This window comes from Castor canadensis, chromosome 10 (assembly GCF_047511655.1).
Source record: "Castor canadensis chromosome 10, mCasCan1.hap1v2, whole genome shotgun sequence".
Taxonomy (NCBI): domain Eukaryota; kingdom Metazoa; phylum Chordata; class Mammalia; order Rodentia; family Castoridae; genus Castor; species Castor canadensis.
The window spans coordinates 110,943,891-110,968,086 of NC_133395.1; the positions used below are offsets into that span (position 1 = coordinate 110,943,891).

At 43.8% G+C, this 24,196-nt stretch overlaps 1 protein-coding gene across 3 annotated transcripts in view; it reads right to left on the reverse strand.

The window, feature by feature from the left end:
• Positions 1-4,261: 4,261 nt before the first annotated feature.
• Btd (biotinidase) overlaps positions 4,262-24,196 on the reverse strand; it is a 45,909-nt gene continuing 25,974 nt past the window's right edge. For all 3 annotated transcript variants that reach the window (XM_020176980.2, XM_074043861.1, XM_074043862.1), the window contains 3 exons: positions 12,836-13,100; positions 7,063-7,212; positions 4,262-5,720 (listed from right to left, as the gene is read on the reverse strand). In XM_020176980.2, coding sequence (XP_020032569.2) covers positions 4,551-5,720; positions 7,063-7,212; positions 12,836-13,096 — 1,581 coding nt within the window. In that variant the 5' untranslated portion in view covers positions 13,097-13,100 and the 3' untranslated portion in view covers positions 4,262-4,550. The remainder of the gene's footprint in view (positions 5,721-7,062; positions 7,213-12,835; positions 13,101-24,196) is intronic.

Sequence of the window (24,196 nt, forward strand, 5' to 3'; positions counted from 1 at the left end):
CTCACCACTCAGGATACAACCTTTGTAATACTTTTAATGGTTGCTGAACATTTGGGATGGAAACCATTCTTGGACGATGTGTATTTTTACTGAAAACAAATGCCTTTCTGTCTTTCTCTTTTGGGTTTTTTTTTTTTTTTTTTTGCGGTGTTGGGGTTTGAACTCAGGGCCCTCACCTTGAACCACTCCACCAGCCCTTTTTTGTGAAGGGTTTTTTTCAAGATAGGGTCTCTTTAACTATTTGTTCAGGCTGGTTTCGAACTACAATCCTCCTGATCTCTGCTTCCTGTGTAGCTAGGATTACAGGTGTGAGCCACCAGTGCCTGGCTTTCTGTCTTTCTAAATGAAGGGATTTTCTTCCCTCTTGGTTTTGATATGTCAAACACTCCTTTAAGACAAATGCTTAATCTTCACACCTGATTTCTTGAGAATTACAGTACTATATTCCAAAGAATTACTGTCCCTTTTTTTTGCTATTTATTATAAGTTTTGACAATTGCTATTTTCCCCTTAAATTGCTATTTGTTGCACTTCCAGTTGGTGAGCCCTCAGCTGTTCGTGAGGTATGATTTAGGAGGGTAGTGAGCCAGTCAGAGGGTTTTTTTGTTTTTTTGGCAGCACTGGGGTTTGAACTCAGGGCTTCATGCTTGCTGGGCTGGCACTTTACCATTTGAGCCATTCTGCCAGCCCAAGAGGAATCCTTTTAAATGACCATGTCATGCCCCTGGTTTAACACCCTCCAACAGCTGTTCAGGGAGACCCAAATGCTCCATGGCCTGCAGGTCTGCCTTCCTCCCCTTGCTCATGGCAGTTGGAGCCTCAATGGCCTTTTATATTTTTAAATATTTTAGTTCTTCAAACATGTCAAAACTGTATGGTTGGTTGATACCAGTACTGGCTAGTGATTGCGTAAAGAACCATCCCAAAATGAAGTGGCCTAAAACGATGACAATTACTTCATTGCCAACAAGTCTGCAGTTTGGGCAGTGCAAGGAGGGTCAGGCTTGTCTCTAGCCCCTCATTGAGGCAGTTGTGGCTGCCAGACTGGTGAGCCTCCCATGTTGCCTCGGTGGACGTGTTTGGGAGCCGGGGAAGGAAGCCTTGAGACAGGTGTAAGTGGTGTCATCGTTCATGACCTAGTTTTGGAATTCACATGCATCATTTTGCCACACTCTGGTCTTTGAGGTGGTCACAAAGTCCTGCCCAGGGCAAGAAAAGGAGCCTAGACTGCCTTTCGATCAGAACCGGCAAAGTTCTAGAACAGTGAGTGGGACCAGAAATATTATTTCAACCATTTGGGGAAAATGTAATCTGCCACAATATGCTTCACCAATTGGTGTGTGTGTGTGTGTTAGCAGAGTATTTTATACAGACAAATGCTTAATTTTCACACCTGATTTCTTGAGAATTGCACAATATCTACCTAACTTTAAAGAATTAGAGCTTCCTCATCAGGAATCACTTTAGAGCCCTAGAGTTCTGCTGTGATCACTGGGATGGATTCCAACCAACACTTGGAGAAAATATTCAGTTCCCCCCAGTCACACTGCCTAGAGCATGAATGAGAAAGGCGGGGTCTTTGTTTTCAGCGTAGCAGGACCTTCAGCTTACATATCAGGACAAGCACAATTCTTGTGACAAATCCACATCTTGTTATGTGGGAATAAGTAACTAACACAGAGAGGGAGGCTTGGCCATGACAGAAGACTGAGCAGAAGTGCAGGCCCTTCTACCTGCCCAGGTGGCAGCATGGCCTCCAAATAGTCTACACACTTCATGCTGTGTCAGAGATTGTCGTAGGCCTTTGTTGTTTTGTTATGTTTGAGGTAAGTTCTCACATGTATCCTAGGCTGGCTTTGAACTTAAGATCCTCCTGCCTCAGTCTCCCCATTGCTGAGATTACAGGTGGGCACCACACCTGGCTTAAATCTAGGGCTCTTTGCCCAATACAACATTTTAGACTATTGGGACTATTTCTATTTTGCCAGGTTGAGAAATCATTTATTCACTCTGTGGTCATATCAGACCACAGAGTGGCAACTCACCCCTGCCCCCGTCTAGGCAGATCTGCTATACCAGGCCACTTCATAGGTTGTCAGAACAGCTCTCTGCTTGGCTCTTTTTGAGTCAGGTGCCTGCTCCTGGTCCAGGGTGCAATGGCCAGGGAGTGGGGCCACTGTAGGAACAGGGTGGCCCAGGTGGGATCTGCTCAGCGGGGGCTGTGACAGGTGAACCCCTCTGGAGAGGGTGTTGGGTACTGAGACTGTACTGTGGGAGGAAATATAGTTTTTAACCTTTCTAGGAGGAGATTTTTAAGCCCACAGCCACTTCCTTTGTGAGAAAAACCACAGGCAGGCACAGCTGCACCTACACAAGAAGCCACAAATACTAGGCTACTTCCTCTACATCGGTCTCAACCAAAAATACACTTGGTTTCCTGTCTCTGTGTTATAGTCAAGATTGCTATTCGCTTCCTGGATTTCAGGACCATAGTGACAAAAACATATCACAACCATTAGTCATCAGTGTATTTTTTTTCCCTGAAAATATGTTTTTATTCATTTTCCTGTCCTTCACTTTATTCTGCCATCTGGCAACAATTCTTTGAATTGTAAAAATCACTTTGTCATACCAGTATTATTTGCGTTTCCCTTTACTTCTGTTTCCTGGGTAATTCATTCTAAATTGTCAGATGGAACTAACACAGGGAGAGCTCATAGGCTCTGCTCAGAAGGGCAGAATGTGGCGCCAGCAGGTGCTTATGAGTTGCTTATTGGGGGAAGCAATTCCACCGAGTCTGTATTTAGGTCTGGCTTGTCTCTTTCTCAGGCTTTTTTCTTGGCATAAAATAACCATATGCATTTTTAAGATACTTTCTGCCTCTCTGGGGTTTGGGCAGGGAAGCAGAATGGGCTGTGGAAAGCCACATCTGGAGTCACATCCGGCCTGCCAGCTCACTCCTCCTGACAGGGTCTACCCTGAGAGGACAGGCCGGGACTGTCATCTAGTGGGAGAGGTCCTGTTCCCAGTCTTGGGGGACTTCCCTGGACGCAGGGATCCCAAGGCTTCCTGAGGCATTCTGAGTCAGTCCTGCATGTTTCCTGGAGATGTGACTCATTCTAGGCCTTTTCAAAAGAGCAGTGAGTCATCTGGGGCTGGGGGGTGTGGAGGAGGCTTTTCTTCTTCCCCACTTGGCATGTTCAAAGTACACACCACAAAAGAGGAAACAGGCCCCAGGAAGGTTTAAATCAATTGCTAAGGCCTGCCTAGTGAAGAGGGAACCCTGAGGCTGTGAGCATGAAGCCCATCAGTCTGATTCCAGAATCCACCCTCTTAATAATCCTGCAAAAAGTCAGAGCAGGTCTGGAAGAGAATGGGGAGAGAAGTTCACTGTGTACTTTACGTAAGTTTTTTGGTTGTGTACTATTCTAAAAAAAAAAAAAACTAATTTAAAAAGGATTTAAAACTAAATTCCTACAACATTTAAGACGCAAATTACAGAATACAAATTATCCATTCTGCAAGTTACTAGGCAGATTTAAAATTCTTTTTTAAATAGCTTCAAAACATTGGATATAGAAATCAGTGGCCTAAAAATGCCTTCCTACTGACTAGGGTTTTGCATCTGGAGTAATGGGGGCGGGAAGCCTCTGCTCTGTACCTCTGGGTCACTCGGAAAACACCTGCTGAGGGATTGATTGAGTGACTGCATGACCTCCAATGACAGTCTTGCAACTTGTCTTTGCAGGGCTCTGGGTGTCACTGCAAAAGGACGGCTCTGTGGTGCCACAAACTGAATCACAGAGCGTCACTCCATCCACACACTTGAGCAGCTAGCCCAGAGAACGATTAAGGTCGCTGGAGCCTCTGAGGAGATGCGTTGGACAGAGGAATCCTACTGCTCACATCTCCCTAGCTGTCCCTCTCTCCAACATTTTCCAGTCTCCACCCCAGGGCCCCGCACTCTCTCTGCCTGCACGTTCCACTCACGGACAGACAGGCAGATGTGGGAAACATCTTTTCTACGCTCAGAGGCACTGCCAGGCCATTTCTGACATGGCGGTTGACTCTGGCACTCCATGTCAACTGGATAGAGTTCTCACTGGCCAAACAGGACATGTCACCACAAAGCCCTTTCTCATATAGCTTTTGTTTTCAGGGCTTGTTTCTGATCTTAGAAAATGTTGGAGTCTTGTGAAATATTTATACAACTTGGATGTCACTTGATCAACAGCAAAGAAAAAAACAAACCACTGCTTAGTGAATGTTTAAAGTATCAACTGACATTTTATTTTCATTTTGGCTCTTAAAATCAATTGTGTATTGAGAGATTTGCTAAAGAAACATGTGGCTTGAAAAAGTCAAATGTGAATAGAAAATCCCAAACATATCTTAGTCGTTGACAATGAAGAGGAAGAAGGAACCTGCCTCTCCCTTGCTCCCTTCAGTTTCTGGGGTGGGATGTGGTACCACAGGAGAGGGCTTCCACCCTCTGGGCACAGGTGGTCCCAGGGCTTGTTCTGCGTGGCCTGTGGAAGTACACAGTGTTCTTAGTTCCTCTCATACAATCGACCATAAAGAGCTGCTGTCACCAGGCCAGAGGACAGTCCTCTTTGTCTTAAGAAATAGTGGTCATTCTCCCAGCCCAACTGGTCAGGAGTTTCTAGAGTCATCCCTGAGGTCAGAAACAAAGGAAAGATGTAGGAAGTACTGAAATTCCCCCACAGGTGAAATTGGAATAGCCCCTGGGCCTCTGTGATCTCCTGCCCACATGTGTCAAAGCCAAGACCCCCACACTTGACCAAGGCACAAACCTGAATGTAATAGGTGCCGTGCACTGTGTGGAGGCCATCAAAGACCCCCAGGGCATATAGCTCTTTGGACAAGGTGGGCCTCTCGTACAGTAAATAGCAGCAGAGGCCATTTGAACAGACTTGGAGATAGCCTTCCTTTCCCCTGACAGGGACCAGGGTGAAATTGTCGTACATCATCTCAGAATGGAACGTGGGAGGTGTGTTCAAGTTCCATTTGGTGGCTTTATCACAGTGGACTTCCTGAGCATCCTTCTCACAGTACGCGCCTGACACAATCTTTAAAAACCTACTGTGGGAAGCGTCCATTTCGCCTCTTGCCTTCTCTGCTCCTATGAGAGCCACTGGATTTTTGGCGACCTGGCAAATTATAAGCTGACCTCTGGGAGTCACCATGCTGTGGTACCAAAAGGATTTCTGAGGGGTGTGTATGCCGCTCCCTGTCATCCCCAGAGATGGGTGGTGGATGTTAGCAGCCAGAATGTTGACGCCAAAGGCCATGGCAAAAGCTTTCTGAATCTCGATGGCGGCCAGGAGCGGGAGCTGGTTCATCCAGGCGGTCGGGTACGCAATGTGCTTCACGTCTTGGTCTCTGATGAGTCTGATGGCAGGGTCAAAGAACAAGATATCAAAGCAAGTGAAGATGCCAAATTTGCCAGCAAAGGGGGTATCGAAGGTGATGTGATCCACTTGAAGAGGGGTATCAAAAGCTGCCTCAAAGTAGAGGTTGTGTTTACGATAGCGGTTGACAAGGGTTCCGTTACTGCTGAACACAACATTTGTGTTAAACTGGTATCTCCCATCATTTGGGCACCCTGGATCACTGCTAAGACAAGGCTGTTTCGTCCCAAGATTGGCCACCAAGAACAGCTTTCCCTTGATGGCCATACAACTCAAGCGCTGGAGGACCTATTAAAAAAAAGGTATAAATAAGTACATTTTTAAAATCCAGAATTTTGTCTCTCTTTTTCTTTGCGGGCAGGGGGAGAGGGACGGGGTACTAGGGCTTGAACTCAGGGCCTACACCTTGAGCCACTCCACCAGCACTCGTTTTTTGTGAAGGGTTTTTCAAGATAAGGTCTCAAGAACTATTTGCCCAGGTTGGCCTTGAGCCTCGATCCTCCTGATCTCTGCCTCCTGAGTAGTTGGGATTACAGGCATGAGCCACAAGTGCCTGGCTTGTCTCATATTTTTAATAGAAAAGTTCCTGTATTGTGTTTATAATACGTAAACACTTATCATAAATCAGTAAAAAATACTCCTGAAAACATGCAAAGGATATGACTAGGTGATTGACAGAAGATCCAATGATCTGAAAAAAAGCTCAGCTTCATTAGTAACAAGAAAATGCAAATTAAAACAATAATGAGGCATCATTTCTCACCCTCATTAGAATGGCAAAAACTCAAATGATTATTTTATCTTGCATTGACCAAAGGGTGGGAAAATGGGCAGTCATAGACTATAACTGGGGAAATAAAATTAAATGTAAATCTTTTGATAGAGAGATTTGGTTCTCTTTAAAATAATTTAAGCCAGGAGTCAGTGGCTCACACCTGTGATCCTAGCTGCTCGGGAGGCAGAGATCAGGAGGATCACAGTTCGAGGCCAGCCTGGGCAAATAATTCGTAAGACCCTACCTCAAAAATAACAAGCACAAAAAAGGACTGGTCGAGTGGCTCAAGTAGCAAAAGGCGTCCCTAACAAGTGTAAGGCCCTGAATTCAAACCCCAGTACTGCCAAAATAATAGTAAAAATAATTTAAAATGTGTATAGCCTTTGAGAAATTTCATTTGTAGGAAATTTACTTTACAGAAAAACTTGAACATGCTTATAAAAATATAACATTTCTTATAATAGCAAGAATTAAAAAACAAGCATATAGCATGCTAAAAAAAGTTCAATAAGTATGAGGTGCATAGAAATGGTACTGTTAAATGAACAAAAAATTATTGGTGAGGGTTTCTCTAGGAAAGGAAGTAGGATAAGGATGGGCTATGTTGGAAGTGAAATTTTAGATTTTTACTTCTGTTTGGCTTATTTATAAGGTTATAGTCATGTATTTCTTGTTTAATTAATCCATAGGAAGATCCACAGGTGAGTAAATGCCTCATGATATGAGACATTCTTTAACTGAATGAATGTGTGACACGGGTTCGGGTTGATTTTCTGACCCTAGGCCTCTTTTGACCAGTTAGCATGCAGTGGGTTCTGGTCCTTGGCCTGCTGAGGAAGCCGCATCTTCACGTACCTCGGTGTCATTGAAGCGGTGTGGCTCCAGGCATGGGTTCCACCTGACTAGCTGGGGAGACGGCATGAAGTCCAGAAATGGGTAAATGGACGTTCTTGTAAAGTTGAATCCATGAATGCCGTCTTCTGGAAACACTAGAATCTGCACACCCTGTGAGTCAAACACCACAGTACAGTCTTGATAAGATAACAGGAAGCACTATCTAACCCATTGGCTCACTCATTTCAGGACCACCAAGAAGTCACTCTACCAGGAGCCAGACACAAAGATGGTAGCTTGACTCTCACCAGGGATCTTAGCCTTGGAGAAGCTCTCTCTCTTTTTTTTTTTTCCCCCTTGTGGTACTGGGGTTTGAACTCAGGGCCTACACCATGAGCCACTCCACCAGCCCTTTTTTGTGATGGGTTTTTTCAAGATATGGTCTCGTGAACTATTTGCCCAGGCTGGCTTTGAACCATGATCCTCCTCATCTCTGCCTCCTGAGTAGCTAGGATTACAGGTGTGAGCCACCAGCGCTTGGCAAGAAGCTGTCTTGTTTAGTCTGATACCAAAGACACGATGACAAGGGCCTCTAGTAACAAGCCTTCCTTGTGCTAGGAGCATGTCAGGGAAGAAGAGAGTGAAATGACGAAAGGTACAGGAGTTTACCAAGTGGACAGTTAGGAGGGCTTGAGGTTCTTGCGGCACACTGGGAGGTGGGCTGTTTATAAAGGACCTGAATCCTAAACCCATTAACAGAGATGTCATCTCTAGCCCAGTAGTTCTTAGCCTTCATTCTACATCTGAATCAGTAAGGGGGGACTTCTGAGAAAAAAAGTGATGCTGTGCCCACCCCTAAAATGTCTGATGCAATTGATTGTGGGTGGGCTCCTGGCAACGGTGTTATTTTGAAGGTCCCCCAGGTGACTAATGTGCAGTCAACATTGAGACCCACTGGGCTAGTAGGTAAGAGTCAAGTGTGTTGATCTCACAGAAACAAGGACTCACTTGAAATCTTAATTCCCCAACTGGGAACTAAGAGGTTCCCTTTAGGATTCTGGACACCCCACAGGCCTTTTTCCCATACCTGGGGACACCCTGGGCCCCCCCTGACATCCACACAACTTAAGGAAATACAAATAGGACAGCCTTCGGCTGTAAGTGTCACAGCCTCATTCTCTTGTTACTCTCCATTTACATGGATTAAATGTCAACCCTAGAGCTCTGGGTGGAGAAGGCAGGCAGAGAAGTGTGCACAATCTAAAATAGGCAGTGTAAAGCACTTATTTCTGGAGTACACTGCACACTCTGTTTAGGTTTTTTTTTTTTCTGGTTATAAAACCTTCAAAGTTTATAGAAAAGTTGGAAAAAAGAAAGATGACAAATTCGTAATCCTTAAATATGAAGATACCTATTGAAATATTAATGATATTTTTCCTCTTTTCTGCATATGTGTGTATATAATTAAGACAATCATACATAAACTGTTTGCACCTTGATTTTTCTCAAGAACTTTCAAAAATGTAACTGGTAATGAGGACACCATATTTTCTCCTCTATTATTGGACATGTGAATTGTTTCCAATTTTTTGTAATAAAAAGAAAATTATGTTGCTGGGTATGGTTGCTCGTGTCTGTAATTCTAGCCACTCAGGAGGCTGAGACAGGATCGAGGTTCCAGGCCAATGCTGGCAAAAAATTCACAAGACCCATCTAAATCAATAAAAGCTGAGCATGGTAGTGCAGGCCTGTCATCCAAGCGACACAGGAAGTGTAAATGGGAGGCTCTCAGAACTAGGCCAGCCTGGGCGTAAACACCACACCCTATTCGAAAAATAACTAACGCAAAAAGAGCTGGGGGACGCGGCTCAAGTGGTAGAACACCTGCATAGCAACAGAAGACCCTGAGTTCAAACTCTAGTACTGCCAAAATAAAGAAAGAAAAAGAATCTGCACACAATACACTCAAAACCTTTCCTGAATGCTATGCACAAGTCCTCCATTGAATCCCTAACTAGTTCTTTAGAATAAAGTCTTACAAAGTGAAGTCATTTGGTTAAGGAGTATGAAAACTTTAAGTTCTTAACATACATTGCAAACAGCTTTTGAGAAAGGTTATCCCACCGTGGACTCCCTCCAGCACAGTGTGAGGCTGGCCACCCATTACACAGTAACAACTTTGTAAAGAGAAATGATCGCAAACTTGGAAATAGGCAAGATGAAGAATGCCTTTCCAAATTATATTGGCTATTGATTAGCACGTTCACTCCTAGAGAATGTACCACCGTTTGTTTTTGCTATTTAAATGATCACCCAAAGGCTACAACTGTATTGCCCTGTAGGACATCAACCAGTTTTGTATCTCAGCCAACTCATTTCACCATTCACTGGACTGACAGACACCTGACAGACACATGTCCATCTCTTGGATTCTCCTTTGGGCCAGCTTTACCATCTGACTGGTTCCTTCACTAATTACTGAGTTAAATAAAAAACACGTTCATTCTATATTTGCATATGAGTCATGTTTTTAACTTTTTTTTTTTTTGCAGTGCTGGGACTTGAACTCGGGGCCTTCACCTTAAGCCACTCCACTAGCCTTTTTTGTGATGGGTTTTTTCAAGATAGAGTCTTGCAAACTATTTGCCTGGGCTGGTTTCAAACCACGATCCTCCTGATCTCTGCCTCCAGAGTAGCTAGGATTACAGGCATGAGCCACAGTTGCCAGGGGCTTTTAACTTTTTGAATATTACACTTGGATGGGTATTTTCCTTTACTAAAAAAGAAAACATTGAGCGCACTGAATAGTTTCTAATGGAGAATAACATTTAAGTTATGTATTCACAATAGATCTGAAAAAAATTTTTTTGGTGGGACTGGGATTTGAACTCAGGGCTTCATGCTTGCAAAGCGGGCACTACCACTTGAGCCACACTTCCAGTCCATTTTGTCCTGGTTGTTTTGGAGATGGGGGTCTCATGAACTATTTGCTTGGGCTGGCCTTCAATGGAGATCCTCTTGGTCTCAGCTTCCCAAGTAGCTAGGATTACAGGTGTGAGCCACTGGTGCCTGGCTGATATAAAAATTAAATTAGATTCCCTGAGCATAGATTGGCCAGGAATGAAGCCAGGAACTAAACCTTAGCTGGGCAGAACTTGGGTCTGATGTGATAAGCAATTAGCATTTCTGATACATAGCTTTAGCAATTTTTTTATCAACCTTAATGAGGTTAGGAACTGTTTCTGAGGAAGGGAGGTCACCAACTCAAGTGACTGTCCTACCTAATCTTTTTAAAACTGCACTTCTTTTTCCCCTGTGAAGAGAGAGAAATACTTCAATTGCTTTCTCAGGAACCTCTGTCTTTACTACAAGTCTGATATAAAACTTGGACATGTGCTTGCCATAGTTTGTCTTAAAAGTTGCTTTAACACACATAGAGGGAGTGGAGACATCTGCGAGCACTGAAATCCATCCTAATAGCAGCTCCATCCCTGCTTCTGGGTCACTAAGAGCCAAGGAATGATGCCCACAAAACCATGTGATGTTGTTTCCTTTGGGGGCAAGTTATTAAAACTCCAAGCAGGGAATTAATTCTGTAGTCACCATCTCTAGCGTTCAGTGTGGCATTTGCCAAATGTCCCAGGATGGTCTCACAGAGGTGGGGAAGTAAGACGAAGTGAAGCTGCAGGTGCTGGGTTCAGCATGCCAGCAAAGACAGCCTGCCCTTGCCTGGGCTGGTATGGGCAGGAGGCCTGAGACCACAACTGGGATTGTTTTTACACTGACTTCAGCAGAGACATAACGAGGTGTGTATCAAATGTGTGAATGACGTGAAAGTAATGGATATGCGCTATCAGTGAAGATCCCTAAATAGCCCAACGGGCTGGAAAGATGAAATTTAATGGCGCAAATGTGCAGTCTGGTTCTCGGATTAAATCAGTCAATTTCTTAAGTGCAGAAGGGCAATGGCAACATGGCTGTTTGTGTGTGAAAAGGGTGCAGGAGTTTCAGGTAATAAATACAAAGTGCCTTATGAATCCCTACTGAGTTGTCACTGCTAAAAGTTTCCTGGGGCCACCATCTAGAATGAGAGGGGTGAGTCTCCTGAAGTACCCCCACACACACCAGGACAGTGGCACACAGCTCTGAGCACAGAGAAAACCTGGAAAGTCTGCCTAGAGGGCTAGAAACCAGATCTGCCAAGAACTGTGGAAGGGGGTGGGGATAAGAGCCTGGAAACCAGACATAACAGTAGCTCCAACTTGTAGTCCTAGCTACCAGGGAGGTGGAGATCAAGAGGATTGCAGTTTGAATCCAGCCAGCCCAGGCAAAAAGTTCTTCAGACCCCATCTCAACCAATAGTTGGTGTGGTGAGACATGCCTGTCGTCCCAGCTATGGAGGAAGCATATAGGAGGATCATGATCTAGGCTGGCCAAGGCATAAATGTGAAAACTTATCCCACAAATGACTAAAGTAAAAAGAGCCAGGGGCATGACTTAGGTGGTAGAGTGCCTGCTAGTAAGCAGGAGGTCCTGAGTTCAACCCCTAGAGCCAACCCCCAAAAATAAAAAATGTGGGGCAAATAGTGGAGGCCATGGCAGCCATCCTCAAGTGTGCAGAAGATGGCAAGGGGATCAGGCTTCTCTTTAGCTCAAGGACAGAACTATGTATGGCAGTCACAGGGAGGTGACTGTCTTTCTAGAAGTTCCTGCCACTGGAATGAATGGACCTAGGAAACAGTGAGCTCAAGGGGAAACCAGACATCAGGTTGGGACAAAATAGGAGTCTCATCCATCAGAAGTTCCCTTCCAACATCGGTGACACAGATGCACACGTGGACATCTCTGTATTCTAACCTAGCATTTTTAAATGGAGCAACAGATGGTGTCTGTGTCCTTCCAGGCCATCCTGAGCACCCTGCTCAGAGACAGTGCCCCAAGGGGCAAGTCTGGTTCTACCCTTTCAATTCACACACAGAAGAGAAATTTTGTGCACATCAAGGCACAGCAGGGCCTCTTCAAGCAGCTGGGCTTGGTACTACCACTAGGCTTAAAGCCCAACCTTCCCTTTCTCAGCTGGGCACCAACATTTCCCCCTTTGTCCCATGGGTTCCCTATCCTCCATCTCCACCCTTCCTGACCAGAAGGGGAAATGCAGCCAAATAGGAAGCCTTTACAAAGGCACCAACCTGCCCTTCGAGAGCTTGGGTTGGGCCTGTCTGGGCAAAGGTCACCCAGTGTTCCTAGTCAGGCCGAGACAAAGCAAGCCCAGATGGTCTGCAGGCAGACAGCAGCAGTTCTGTGGACAGTTACCATTTCTGTTAAGCTCTGACTGCCTCACAGAGCATGGTAGTTAAATATACTCAATGGTTTTCAAATTTTTCTGCACGTTTGAATTCCCTGGGGAGCCCAGACTTCCGCCCATCTGGACCAATTACAGCAGTCTCCCAAGACCCAGGAACTCACACTTGTTTACACCCTACCCAATGATTCCTCCCCATAGGCAGGGTTTCTCCAACTCAAAGAGCAAAAGCATGACCTGGGGCTGCTGCTAACATGGAGATCTGACACAGAAGGTCTGGGGTGGACCCTGGATTCTATAGTCCTCACAAGCTCCCACTTGGTCCATGAGCCCTTCTGAGTAAGTTGACTAAGCCAACTCTGGTTCCTAGTCAAACTGCTTTTTGCAGAGGTCTGCAGGGAGCTGGGGGCAGGTAGCCACTGCTCTGGCTCACAGGGCCACATGCTGCATGGTAGGAGCTAAGCTAGGGCATAACCAAGCCGCAGTTCTTGCCTTCTGGGCTGCGGTCATCACTTGCTCTTCGTAGATGTTGAGGTTCTGGTTCATTAGCTTCAAGGCCTGCTTACGGCTGGTGAGCTCCAGAGGGTTTGGACTCAAGACCGAATGGTGCTCATACACGGCAGCCACGTAATATTCATCCTCATGATGGTCATCCTCACGGTGCTCACTGGTGAGGGCTCCCAGGGCAACCATGACCCAGCCGAGGAGAAAGAGAGCGAGCTTACTGCTGGCTCCGGCCATGCTGCAGACCATAAATCTGGAATGTAATAGGGCAAGGGAAAAACAGCTGAATAAAGAATTCTGCCAAGAATGTAACTCTTGCAGCTGTGATTTATTAATCCCAGCAATTAAACTCACCCGCAGTGATACTGCAGCTCAAAGAGTTTGTTTCATGTTCCTAATAAAAGAGTATGTGTTTCTCTCCAGACATGTAGCCAGCTACATTTAAAATGGCTCACCGTGTTAACAGTCTGGTTTTAGAACATTTCCAAAACAGACCTGATGTTTGCTGCGATGTTCTTACCCAGTGTTCAGCAAGACTGCAATGCAGCACCACTGGCGTTCCTAACTGGGCACCTAAAGTTTAATCGATGGTCGTTGTTCTGATTATCTGATGTAATTCTGTGATACATTTCACACTCCACCTCCTGCCCTCAGTACACACAATCCACCACCTACACCCGCTAATGATGGCCGGGTGAGCCTGATCGGACAGCTGGCTTTCCTAGCCATAAAAACCCGACAGATTAAAATTCTGCCTGCATTTCTTTAGTTAGTAATGAATGCAATAGCTAACTCTCCCTTTAGTCAGCACAACTCTCTTTATTTGGGGCCAAAAGACTGCTGACTTCTTAAATGTCAACATCTACACTGTTACAAACCGGCTGAAAAGAAAAGTCTTCCAATCAAAGCACAGCATTGTTTTCTTCCTTGACCTTGAGACTTGCCCTTGTACATCACAGCTTTCCTCTCCTTGTCTCTGTGACTCCAAATCTCTTGCTCAAAAGTATATTCCTTTGGAAATAAAATCCTTTTTGCAGTAATAAAATGGAATTTGCTAGAAAATGAACTGGAATTTTCTAGCAAGTACACTGTTTTGTGGCTCCCACCTTAGACACTAGAAGTGAATGACACTGTGGTGTCTCCTCTGCCCCTGACTGACCCCCTCCAAGAGTAGCAATGTGTACTTCCAGTAGCTGTGTATTGCTAGGCATTCAGTGAATGGTCCGATTCTGTCCTGAAGATCAGCTTGGCCTCCTGGCTGCAGCCTCTCCTTGGCACACAGATTGACCAGGTGGTGCACCCCTGCCAGGCTACCTGCCCTGTAGAGATGTGCTGGGGCTGACCAACTGCCCAAGAATATGGGTTAACTATGGAGGTAACAAAGACAAACCAAGGAGTCAGCTGGCAGCCCTTTAAGAAGAAAATGAAACCCTGTCTAGATCTCAACTCATAACTCCTGTGTTTGCATTTTAAAACAGACTCCCTTGGCCATTAGTTTCTTTTCTTCTTCTTCTTCTTCTTTTTTTGTTGTTGTTGTTAATAGTTTCAGAAACAAGCCATAATTATTTCAGCAACAGAATAGGACTAGGGATGCTTATTCAGAGTCTTGCAAAAATCAAACACTTCTCCCTCCCCTCCCTGCCCCATCTCACACTGTTACTTCTTTCCCCAGGGAATAAATGTACCATCCAAACCTCAAGCCCCAGAGGCTGCTGCCATTCATCTGGGACACTGGAATCGATGTTGGATGCTAAGAACAAGAGGCCTTTGAGTGAGTAGTCATGAGTTTTTGAGTAGAAACAAAAGTGTAATTGATAGGCTTTCTTATCTGAATTCCTAAAGGGAGGAATAATTTAAAATGTCTCACAAATCTATTTTCCATTCCATCTCTGGTTTTATATGGATGATAATGGGGAGAAGCTTTGGGGAAGACATTCATCTTCCTAGTTACAGTGACAGTATTTCTAAAATGAGGCTGGGGTAGGGACATTTGAGATGGTTGGTGGTGGCAGATGAGATGCTGGCTGACTGTGACGTTCACAGTACCCCCCTATCTCATTGAGAGCTCTGTACCACAGATTTGGGGACACAGAACTTTTTTTTTTTTTTGTGACGCTGGGAATGGAACCTTGGTCCTTGCAAATGCTAGAGCAAGGGCTCTCCCACTGAACTGCAGCCCCAGCCCTGGGACGCAGAACATTTAAGTCTAAGAAGCTTGTAATCTAGTAAACCAAGAAAACTGCAAAAACAACAAGATATTACATTCCTTTCTATTTTGAGAAAATAAAAGTTATATTATTTACAGAAGGAGCCTGGTGGGAGAGCTGTAAGTGGCAATCGTTTGTATGTAAACATGAGTAGATTAATAATTAGAGGTAATGCAGATTCAACCAGGTATTCATGCTTGAAAGATGCAAGCTGGATGAGGGAGGAGAGAATGAGAAACTGCAGTAAAAATAGGTGTAACACTTGGCCCTGCCCAAAGATGGTGCACCAGGAGATGTTCTGACCAAAGCTGCAAAGCTGGCTCTCTTCCACACTTGGCATGACCACAATCTCAGGAGAAAGCAAAATGGGGATGAGGCAAGGCCGCTGAAGGGCTCAGCAGTAGCAGGAGGGGTGCTGGGCTTTAAAGTGACAGGACTGGATGGGCCAGGGCATCCCTGACATTTGCCACATGGTTCTCAGGTGCTGGTTCGGACAGTATGTACAGGTGGACTGGGATCTGGGACTTCCTGGACACAAAAGGCTATGGAATCATGGGATTCTTGGAAATCCAGAAATTGGCCTATCTTTAGAGCCAATTAGGACCTGTGTCCTAAAGAAAATGGTGACTAGAAATCAGTGTGCCTGGCCAGACACAGCAGCAAATAGTCCCTTCCACTGAGGGGCATCTGACACTCGAGACTGAACTGTACAAACAGACAACTGAGGGACAAAATGGCTGCCCTCTGGGCATGCTGTGCTCCCTCAGATGGGTGCCTCGTGAGGCAAACCACTGCCAGGAAACAGCAGAACCAGGAGGGCACTCACTTCAAATTTGTGTGCCAGGCCAAGGTGTAGGTGTCAGGAATGCAGCAGTGAACAAATGGGCCCCTAGTGGAGCTCACTCTCTGGATGATGGGGAGAAGTGGTGATATATGCAAAGGAGAAATAAAGGCAGTGAGGGGTAGGGAGAGAGAGTTTTGAACAGTGTGGGCAGAGAAGACCTCAATGAGATGAGTTCTGAGCAAAGACCTGAAGAAGGTGAGAGAGGAAGGCATTTAGTATCTGGAGAAGTAGCTTTCCAGGCACAGGTCCTATGGTAGAAGCTTGCCTCGCTGCTCAAGACAACAAGGGGAGAAGTGTGGCTGGGGCCAAGGAGACAGGCGGAAAGTGGTAACCGATGGAATCACACAGAGAGAAATAGCTGGGGGCCCACCCATTGGCCTGACATTCCCCTGCATTGCTCTCAACCTCCTCCACTCTGGTCTCACTGGAGCAGCCAGTGAGATGCAGGGAAAGACTGAGCTAATTGTGGCACTCCCCTCAGAATCTTCCAGTGACTCCCCATTTTACAGAGTAAAAGCCAAAGTCTTTCAATTTGCCGATAGGAAGAATCCAGCAGACAGAAGTAATGGATGGGGAGGGGAGAGACCTGGAGTGGCATCTTTACTGAGCAACTGCTCTCAGGAAGGCCCCTCCTGTCATAAGAAAAAGTGAACCCCAACAGCAATCCTTAGCAGGAAGGCTTTTTGATCTATGAGGCAAAGAAATCAAAGTTGAAATTACAAAGAAATTTATTTCATGGAAATTTGGTAACATGTCAATCACCAGATACTTTTATACATAAGGAACTTCTTTTCCACCTTGCTAAATGATTCATCTTGATAATCAGCTGTATTTCCAGCCATGCTAGTACAACAGCATCTTTTGCACTAAAATGAAAAGATTATTCTTAATAAGACAATTTCAGAGACAGGTACATACACTTAAAAATTATTTATAGAGCCATTCATCTTTTTAATAAAAGACCTTGTCACTCGTTAGTTGCCAGGGAGAATAAGTATTCCGTGGTTGGGAAGGGAGGCAGAGAAAATGTCAGGCCCTGTGGAACAAACCCTGAGGGACCTTCAAAGCCACCAGGAATCCACACAACATATGTTTCTATGTATGGCTGGCAGAATGGCAAGAAAAACACTGCAAAGTTCCAAATGGTTTTAAAACTATTCTCATAAATGTTTAAATTTCTTCATCTAAAGTCTTTCATATAAGGGGTAGAAACAATGTCCATCCCCACCTAATTTACATAACTGTATGTAAAGAAATAAGAACCCTTTCATTCCCCAGAAGGCCTTATAACTACCTCTTGTGTTCCACTTCTCCCATCTGAGTATGCCAGTCATGGCTTTGCCCTGACAGTCCCCCAGAACAAGAAGCCCCATAACAGTTGCAGTTTGGATAGCTGTGTCAGACCCACCACGCAACAAGACTTTTGACCTCTCAGTTGTAAAGGTCAAGTGTAAACACTTTGAGTAGTTGCTGATGATGATGTCAGAATACAAAGCTGAATTCACAAGGAACAGTAAATAAACTGCCAAGTCCTCTGAAGTGAATTGGTAAACTGTGTTTTCATTTTAAAAAATTACAGCTATTATCTTCAAAAAGGAGAGTGTTACACAGATTAAGTTTGTACTGTGCCTCGGTTTAAGACCAGTTTCTGCTCCATTGACTAGAATAGGTTATCCTAAACTAAATGAGCAATCAAATATCTTGACATGTTAGTCTAAAAGTAATCTTTCTTTTCCTCAAATGGAAAATTATCTTCTCAATTTAAGTCTTCCTGGGCTAGGGATGTAGCTCAGTGGTAGAAAACTTGTCTACTGTGCAAGACCCTCAATTTTATCCCCAGCACCACAATGAAATGCTGAGGTGTTTAATGTAAGAAGTTTTTTTTTTTTTTCTTTTGCATGTGGTTTTTTGGATAAAAGTCTTGGCATCTATTTTGCTTTGTACAGAAAAGAACCCAAGCTGACTGATTTTTTTTTCAGGTTCACTACTGCCACCCTGTGGACCAACTGAGTACCACTAACCCAACTGGGTATTTGAGCTTAAGACCCAAACAGTAGAGCAATTCTTTAGCAGTTAATGGTTAATGGATGGGTTTTTCCCTCCATTCTTTCTCCTTTTCATTTCTAATACTTCATCTACATTTTTAATAGTGAAAAAAGAAAACCAGGAAGCATTTGATTTTCCAAGATTTAGGTTTCCTAAGCTATAGGTCAGAAATGTCACCTGTTTCTCCCGGATGCCTCTCCAACAGGACTGACAGAATTTATAATATTTCAGTGTTTTTACATGACTAATTAAGATGAGCAGCAAAGAAAGTATTTAAACATGAACTAAAGGGGAAATGTCCCACAAACAACTTGGTCCAGGTCAGTTAACAAGTTTAGTGCGTGTCTTGCCATGACAGGAACACCGCTGAAGAACCAGCATGTTATAGTTTTCACTTGTTTAACTCTAAATTAGAGTTCCTGACTAAAAAACAAATAAAAAGTGAAGCATGGCATAATGGATAATCTAAAAATCTTCCAACCATATTCTGCAAAAACATAAGAGATATCTTTTCAAATGCATATCTGAGTTTGCAGGAAAGTTAAAGAAAATTCTGGTATGTCAAATAGAAATCATAAGAAGGTGAGTTGCACAAAGGTGCTAAAAATATACAATGGAGAAAAGACAGCCTCTTCAACAAAAACTGCTGGGAAAACTGGTTAGCAGTCTGCAAAAAACTGAAACTAGATCCATGTATATCACCCTATACCAATATTAACTCTAAATGGATCAAGGATCTTAATATCAGACCACAAACTCTTAAGTTGGTACAGGAAAGAGTAGGAAATACTCTGGAATTAATAGGTATAGGTAAGAACTTTCTCAATGGAACCCCAGCAGCTCAGCAACTAAGAGATAGCATAGATAAATGGGACTTCATAAAACTAAAAAGCTTCTGCTCCACAAAAGAAATGGTCTCTAAACTGAAGAGAACACCCACAGAGTGGGAGAAAATATTTGCCAGCTACACATCAGACAAAGGACTAATAACCAGAATATATAGAGAACTTAAAAAACTAAATTCTCCCAAAACTAATGAACCAATAAAGAAATGGGCAAGTGAACTAAACAGAACTTTCTCAAAAGAAGAAATTCAAATGGCCAAAAAACACATGAAAAAATGCTCACCATCTCTAGCAATAAAGGAAATGCAAATTAAAACCACGCTAAGATTCCACCTCACCCCTGTTAGAATAGCCATCATTAGCAACACCACTAACAACAGGTGTTGGTGAGGATGCGGGGAAAAAGGAACCCTCTTACACTGTTGGTGGGAATGTAGACTAGTACAACCACTCTGGAAAAAAATTTGGAGGCTACTTAAAAAGCTAGACATTGATCTACTATATGATCCAGAAATACCACTCTTGGGGACATACCCAAAAGACTGTGACACAGGTTACTCCAGAGGCACCTGCACACCCATGTTTATTGCAGCACTATTCACAACAGCCAAGATGCCCCACTACTGACGAATGGATCAAGAAAATGTGGTATTTATAAACAATGGAATTTTATGCAGCCATGAAGAAGAACCAAATGTTATCATTCGCAGGTAAATGGATGGAATTGGAGAACATTATTCTGAGTGAGGTTAGCCTGGCCCAAAAGACCAAAAATCGTATGTTCTCCCTCATATGTGGACATTAGATCAAGGGCAAACACAACAACGGGATTGGTCTTTGATCACATGATAAAGCGAGAGCACACAAGGGAGGGGTGAGGATAGGTAAGACACCTAAAAAATTAGCTAGCATTTGTTGCCCTCAACGCAGAGAAACTAAAGCAGATACCTTAAAAGCAACTGAGGCCAATAGGAAAAGGGGACCAGGAACTAGAGAAAAGGTTAGATCAAAAAGAATTAACCTAGAAGGTAACACCCACGCACAGGAAATTAACGAGTCAACTCCCTGTATAGCTGTCCTTATCTCAACTAGCAAAAACCCTTGGTCCTTCCTATTATTGCTTATACTCTCTCTCTCTCTTCAACAAAATTAGAGATAAGGGCAAAATAGTTTCTGCCGGCTATCAAGGGGGTGGGGGGGAAAGGGAGCGGGCAGGGGAGGGCAAAGGAGAGGGTGGGGGAAGTGGGGAGAAATGACCCAAACATTGTATGCACATATGAATAAAGAAAAAAAGAAAGAAAGAAAGTGAGTTGCAAACTGTTGCTCACAGACTGTGACCAGGTAGTAAGGAAAGTGCCCATAGAGAAAGGTTCTTTACTGTCAGTCAGTCCTGGAAGAGAAGGTGGTGGGATGCTTCTGGATGTTCTACTTTTCTGCGATGCTTATGGCTTCCAAAATCCAACACCAAATTCTCCAAAGTGCTGGGTGTGGTGGTACATACCTGTAATCCAAGCTACTCAAGAGGCTAAAGCAGGAGACTCACTTGTGCTCATGAGTTCAAAACCAGCCTAGGCAACATTCTGAGATCCTGTCTTAATTTTTTTTCTGGCGTGAGTCTCAATGGGTGTCAGCAAGGAATTGTTTTTCAAAGCCCCTGGGAAATTTCTCTTCCATTTCATGCTGGACTAACTTAAAAGTCATCAGAAGAACATACCTTCTAGAAAATGAAGACCTGAAGGCTAAAACACACAGGGCATGGAAAATATGGTGACCTGGAGTCATATGTCAAACTTTGCAGGGAAGATGTGCTCAGAAGGTAGGTAGTGTAAAGGCTCTGTGTATAATTAAATGTATGGTGGACATACTATCTCTGAGTGAACAGTAGACACATCTCTAGATGTGTGGTGGGTACAGCCTCTCTACAGCCAGTCCCATCACCTTGAGCTTTTACCTGCCAGTCCTCAGCAGTGAAAAATGGAGACAAAGATGCTGAGGATACAGTGCAGACACAATGCAACAGGTAATAGGGCCAGAGAACCACATTCTCCAAATCAAAAGAACAATACTTAAAAGGATGGTCTAAAAACACTGAATGGAACTGAGTGATAGTGGGAAGTGTGAGAGAAACCACAGCAATGAAAGCTAAGGTAAAACAAAACACTAGAGATAACCTGCCAAAGGTCACCTCCTCCTGGGGAAAGGCCACCAGGTATATATTTGGGAGAAGCACAGTGATGGTTAGCAAGCAAGAAACAGCAAAGAGTGGGAAAATGGGTCCCGACGCCATCAGTTTCCTGGCACCTGGGAAGGATGCTCCTGACACAAGCATGATGGGAGGACGCGGTATGCAGCACGCTGCAAGAGGCCGGTGGCATTCAGTAGATGGTAGAGCACTGTCAAGAATGATAGCGAATCCTTATCTCAACCAGCAAAAACCCCTGTTCCTTCCTATTATTGCTTATACTCTCTCTCTACAACAAAATTAGAAATAAGGGCAAAATAGTTTCTGCTGGGTATTGAGGGGGTGGGGGGGAGAGGGAGGGGGCGGAGTGGGTGGTAAGGGAGGGGGTGGGGGCAGGGGGGACAAATGAACAAAGCCTTGTATGCACATATGAATAATAAAAGAAAAAAAAAAAAAAAAAAGAATGATCGCGACCTGTCCAGACCTAGCCACAAAGCCAGTTGACCATCACCCATGGCATGGCAGATATGCTGAGGAGTGGTTGATATCTCCTCCTCTGCCTGTCTTCTTGGAGGCACTGAGTACTTCTGTTTATTTCTGCTTTGGTTGAGTCAGAAATTCTTTGTGTGCTTTTTTCCCTCTGGCAAAAGTCCCAGCTCTGCCATAGCTGCATCCTGGTCCTGACACAAGTCCCACTGCCCTATGCCATCGACACTCTTAGCAGGGCAGGCATGAAACTGACTCTACTATGTCATGCAGCTCTACCGGACACCAGGGTCCGAGTTCTTCAGATCTGGGGCTCCCTAAGGGGGCTGGGAGCACAGGACTGGGTAGAGAGGTTTCAGTTTGATTACTGTTGTTGGTCCTACATTAGTACTACAGGCAAAGTCTGAGAAGAGGTCATCTTAATCTTATTAGGGGACCCACATTCCATATCCTGAGCCAGGACTTCATCTCTTCTTTCCAACAGCCCCGCACAGTCTCTTTATGCCTCTGCACTCCAAACAATGGAGGGAAAGGCTGACTGAATAAGTGATAGTGGAATGATTGGATAATCATTTGGAAATAAGTTTAAACACCTTAAAACACACACAAAAATAAACTCAGATCAGGAATAAATATGCCATAAATTAGAATGGGACATCAGACACTTGACTGAACAACTTTCTAAAAGTTGAGGCAGTTTAAAATAACAGAAGAAACAGACTGACAAATTAAAACTTAAATGCAAAACATAAATATTGAGACAGCACTAATAAAAAGGTTATGAGTAAGAACGGATTTGAACATGAAGAAAACAAATCATAAACACTGAAAAACTTTGAAATTGTGTTACAAAATAGAAAAATTTGAACTAGGAACTTTCAAAAACATTAAGTTTGGGGTTGGAGGCATGGCTTAAGTGGTAGAATGCTTGCCTAGAAGTACGAGGCCCTGAGTTCAATCCCCAGTACTGCAAGAAAAATTAAATGTGGCAAAAAATTAAGGTAAACTAGTAAAGTGGTAATAGTAATATGTCTTGTACGAACAAGTTTGGAATATCACATTATATGTCACTGGACTTTATCTTAGGAAGTCACTCAAAGGAAGAAAAGTTCGAGTGACAACATGCCATGAAGTAAACAAAATGGGCTGTCAGATTTCAACACATTGGAATTGAAAAACTGGCTCTGATAGCTTCAGTTCCTTCATTTATAAGTTGCAAATAAAAACAGCTGACTTAAAGTGCTTGGTGTTCAATAAGGTGAAGGTAGCTAAATCTGAAGAAAGTCATGAAAGCCAAAAAAAAAAAAAAAACGGTAATCATGAAGACTCCGATAATGAAATATGCTTAAGCTAAGCTAAACATGCCTATATTGAGAAATATTCTGTATTTACTATGGCAATCTCTAAGACTGAGGTTATGGCAATAGAAACTGCCCCCCCCCGCCAAAAAAAAAACAGCACTTGGTAAGCTGAGGCAGGAGGATTTTGAGTTCAAGGCCAGCCTGAGCTACACAGCAAGACCCAGTCTCAAACACACACACACACACACACACACACACACAAAAGCATAAAAAGAGAGAAAAAAATTAAGAAACTTCAAAAAAGAGAACGCTGAAAAACATAGATTAAAATATCCAAGAACTGTAGCACAACTATAGAAGGCGCAAATTACCAGAAGGAGAAAGAGCAGAAGGAACAGAGCAGTATTTAAAGCAATAATGACTGGGCTGGCGGTGTGGCTCAAGTGATAGTACCTGCCTAGCAAGTGTGAGGCCCTCAGTTCAACCCCCTAAGCTTCCAAAACAGTTAAGAAATAAATCAATAATGACTGCGAATTTCCCTAGATTAATATCAGACACTAAGTCACAGGTGCAGGAAGCTTAGAAAAACACAAGAAGCCGGGGCTCCCAGGAGAAGATGGCATATTACAAGTTTTTTCCACGTGACTCTGCAAGTCAGAAGAGTCAGGGTAACAGAAACTACATTCCAAAGGGAGAAAGAGATGAACACTGGAATCAAGAAAGGAGTGACAGGAAAGCCAACATGGATGGAAAAACAGAAAGACAATGTAGAGGAAAGTAGGAAGCAACCTTGGCTCCTGGAACCTGAAGCCACAGACTAAGGTTAATCTGGAAAGTGCAGGCAGTCCTGGAGACAAAAGACTGGCTATCTAGCTGTAAGAGACACCTTAAATCCAGTGTGGGGATTTGTTCTGACAGTGACTCCTGCATGGCAGGCCAGCACTGGAGAAGAAATTCATTACATTACTCCCCATATCTGGGAGTGCTATCATCAGATGCCATCTTGAGAGGGGGCCTATTATTTGAGACTGAGCTGCTTGTGGGACCTGAAAACAAAGAACATTCTGGAAACACCCATTGCAGAGAATGGGTTGGAGGTAGCAATGGGACAGCCAGTGGAGAGAAGGAGAACTGAATGAGGAACAGCTAAGAAATTTAAGCAGCAGGGAGTCCAGACAATGGAGAGCAAGTGGTCAGTGGCCCTGGTCTCTATGGCAAGGAGCAAACCTCAGCATCTCAAAATAAAGAAAGAAAATTAAAAAATAAAAATGATTAACAACTTCAAAGAAGATACAAATAAACATCTGAATGAAGAAAGGAAGATGATATGAGATTTGATAAGAAATTCTGCGAAGGCAGATTCTGAGAATAAAACCAGAAATCCTGGAAATGAAAAGCTCAAAAAATCAAATAGAAAGCTCAAGGAAGCACTGTCAAT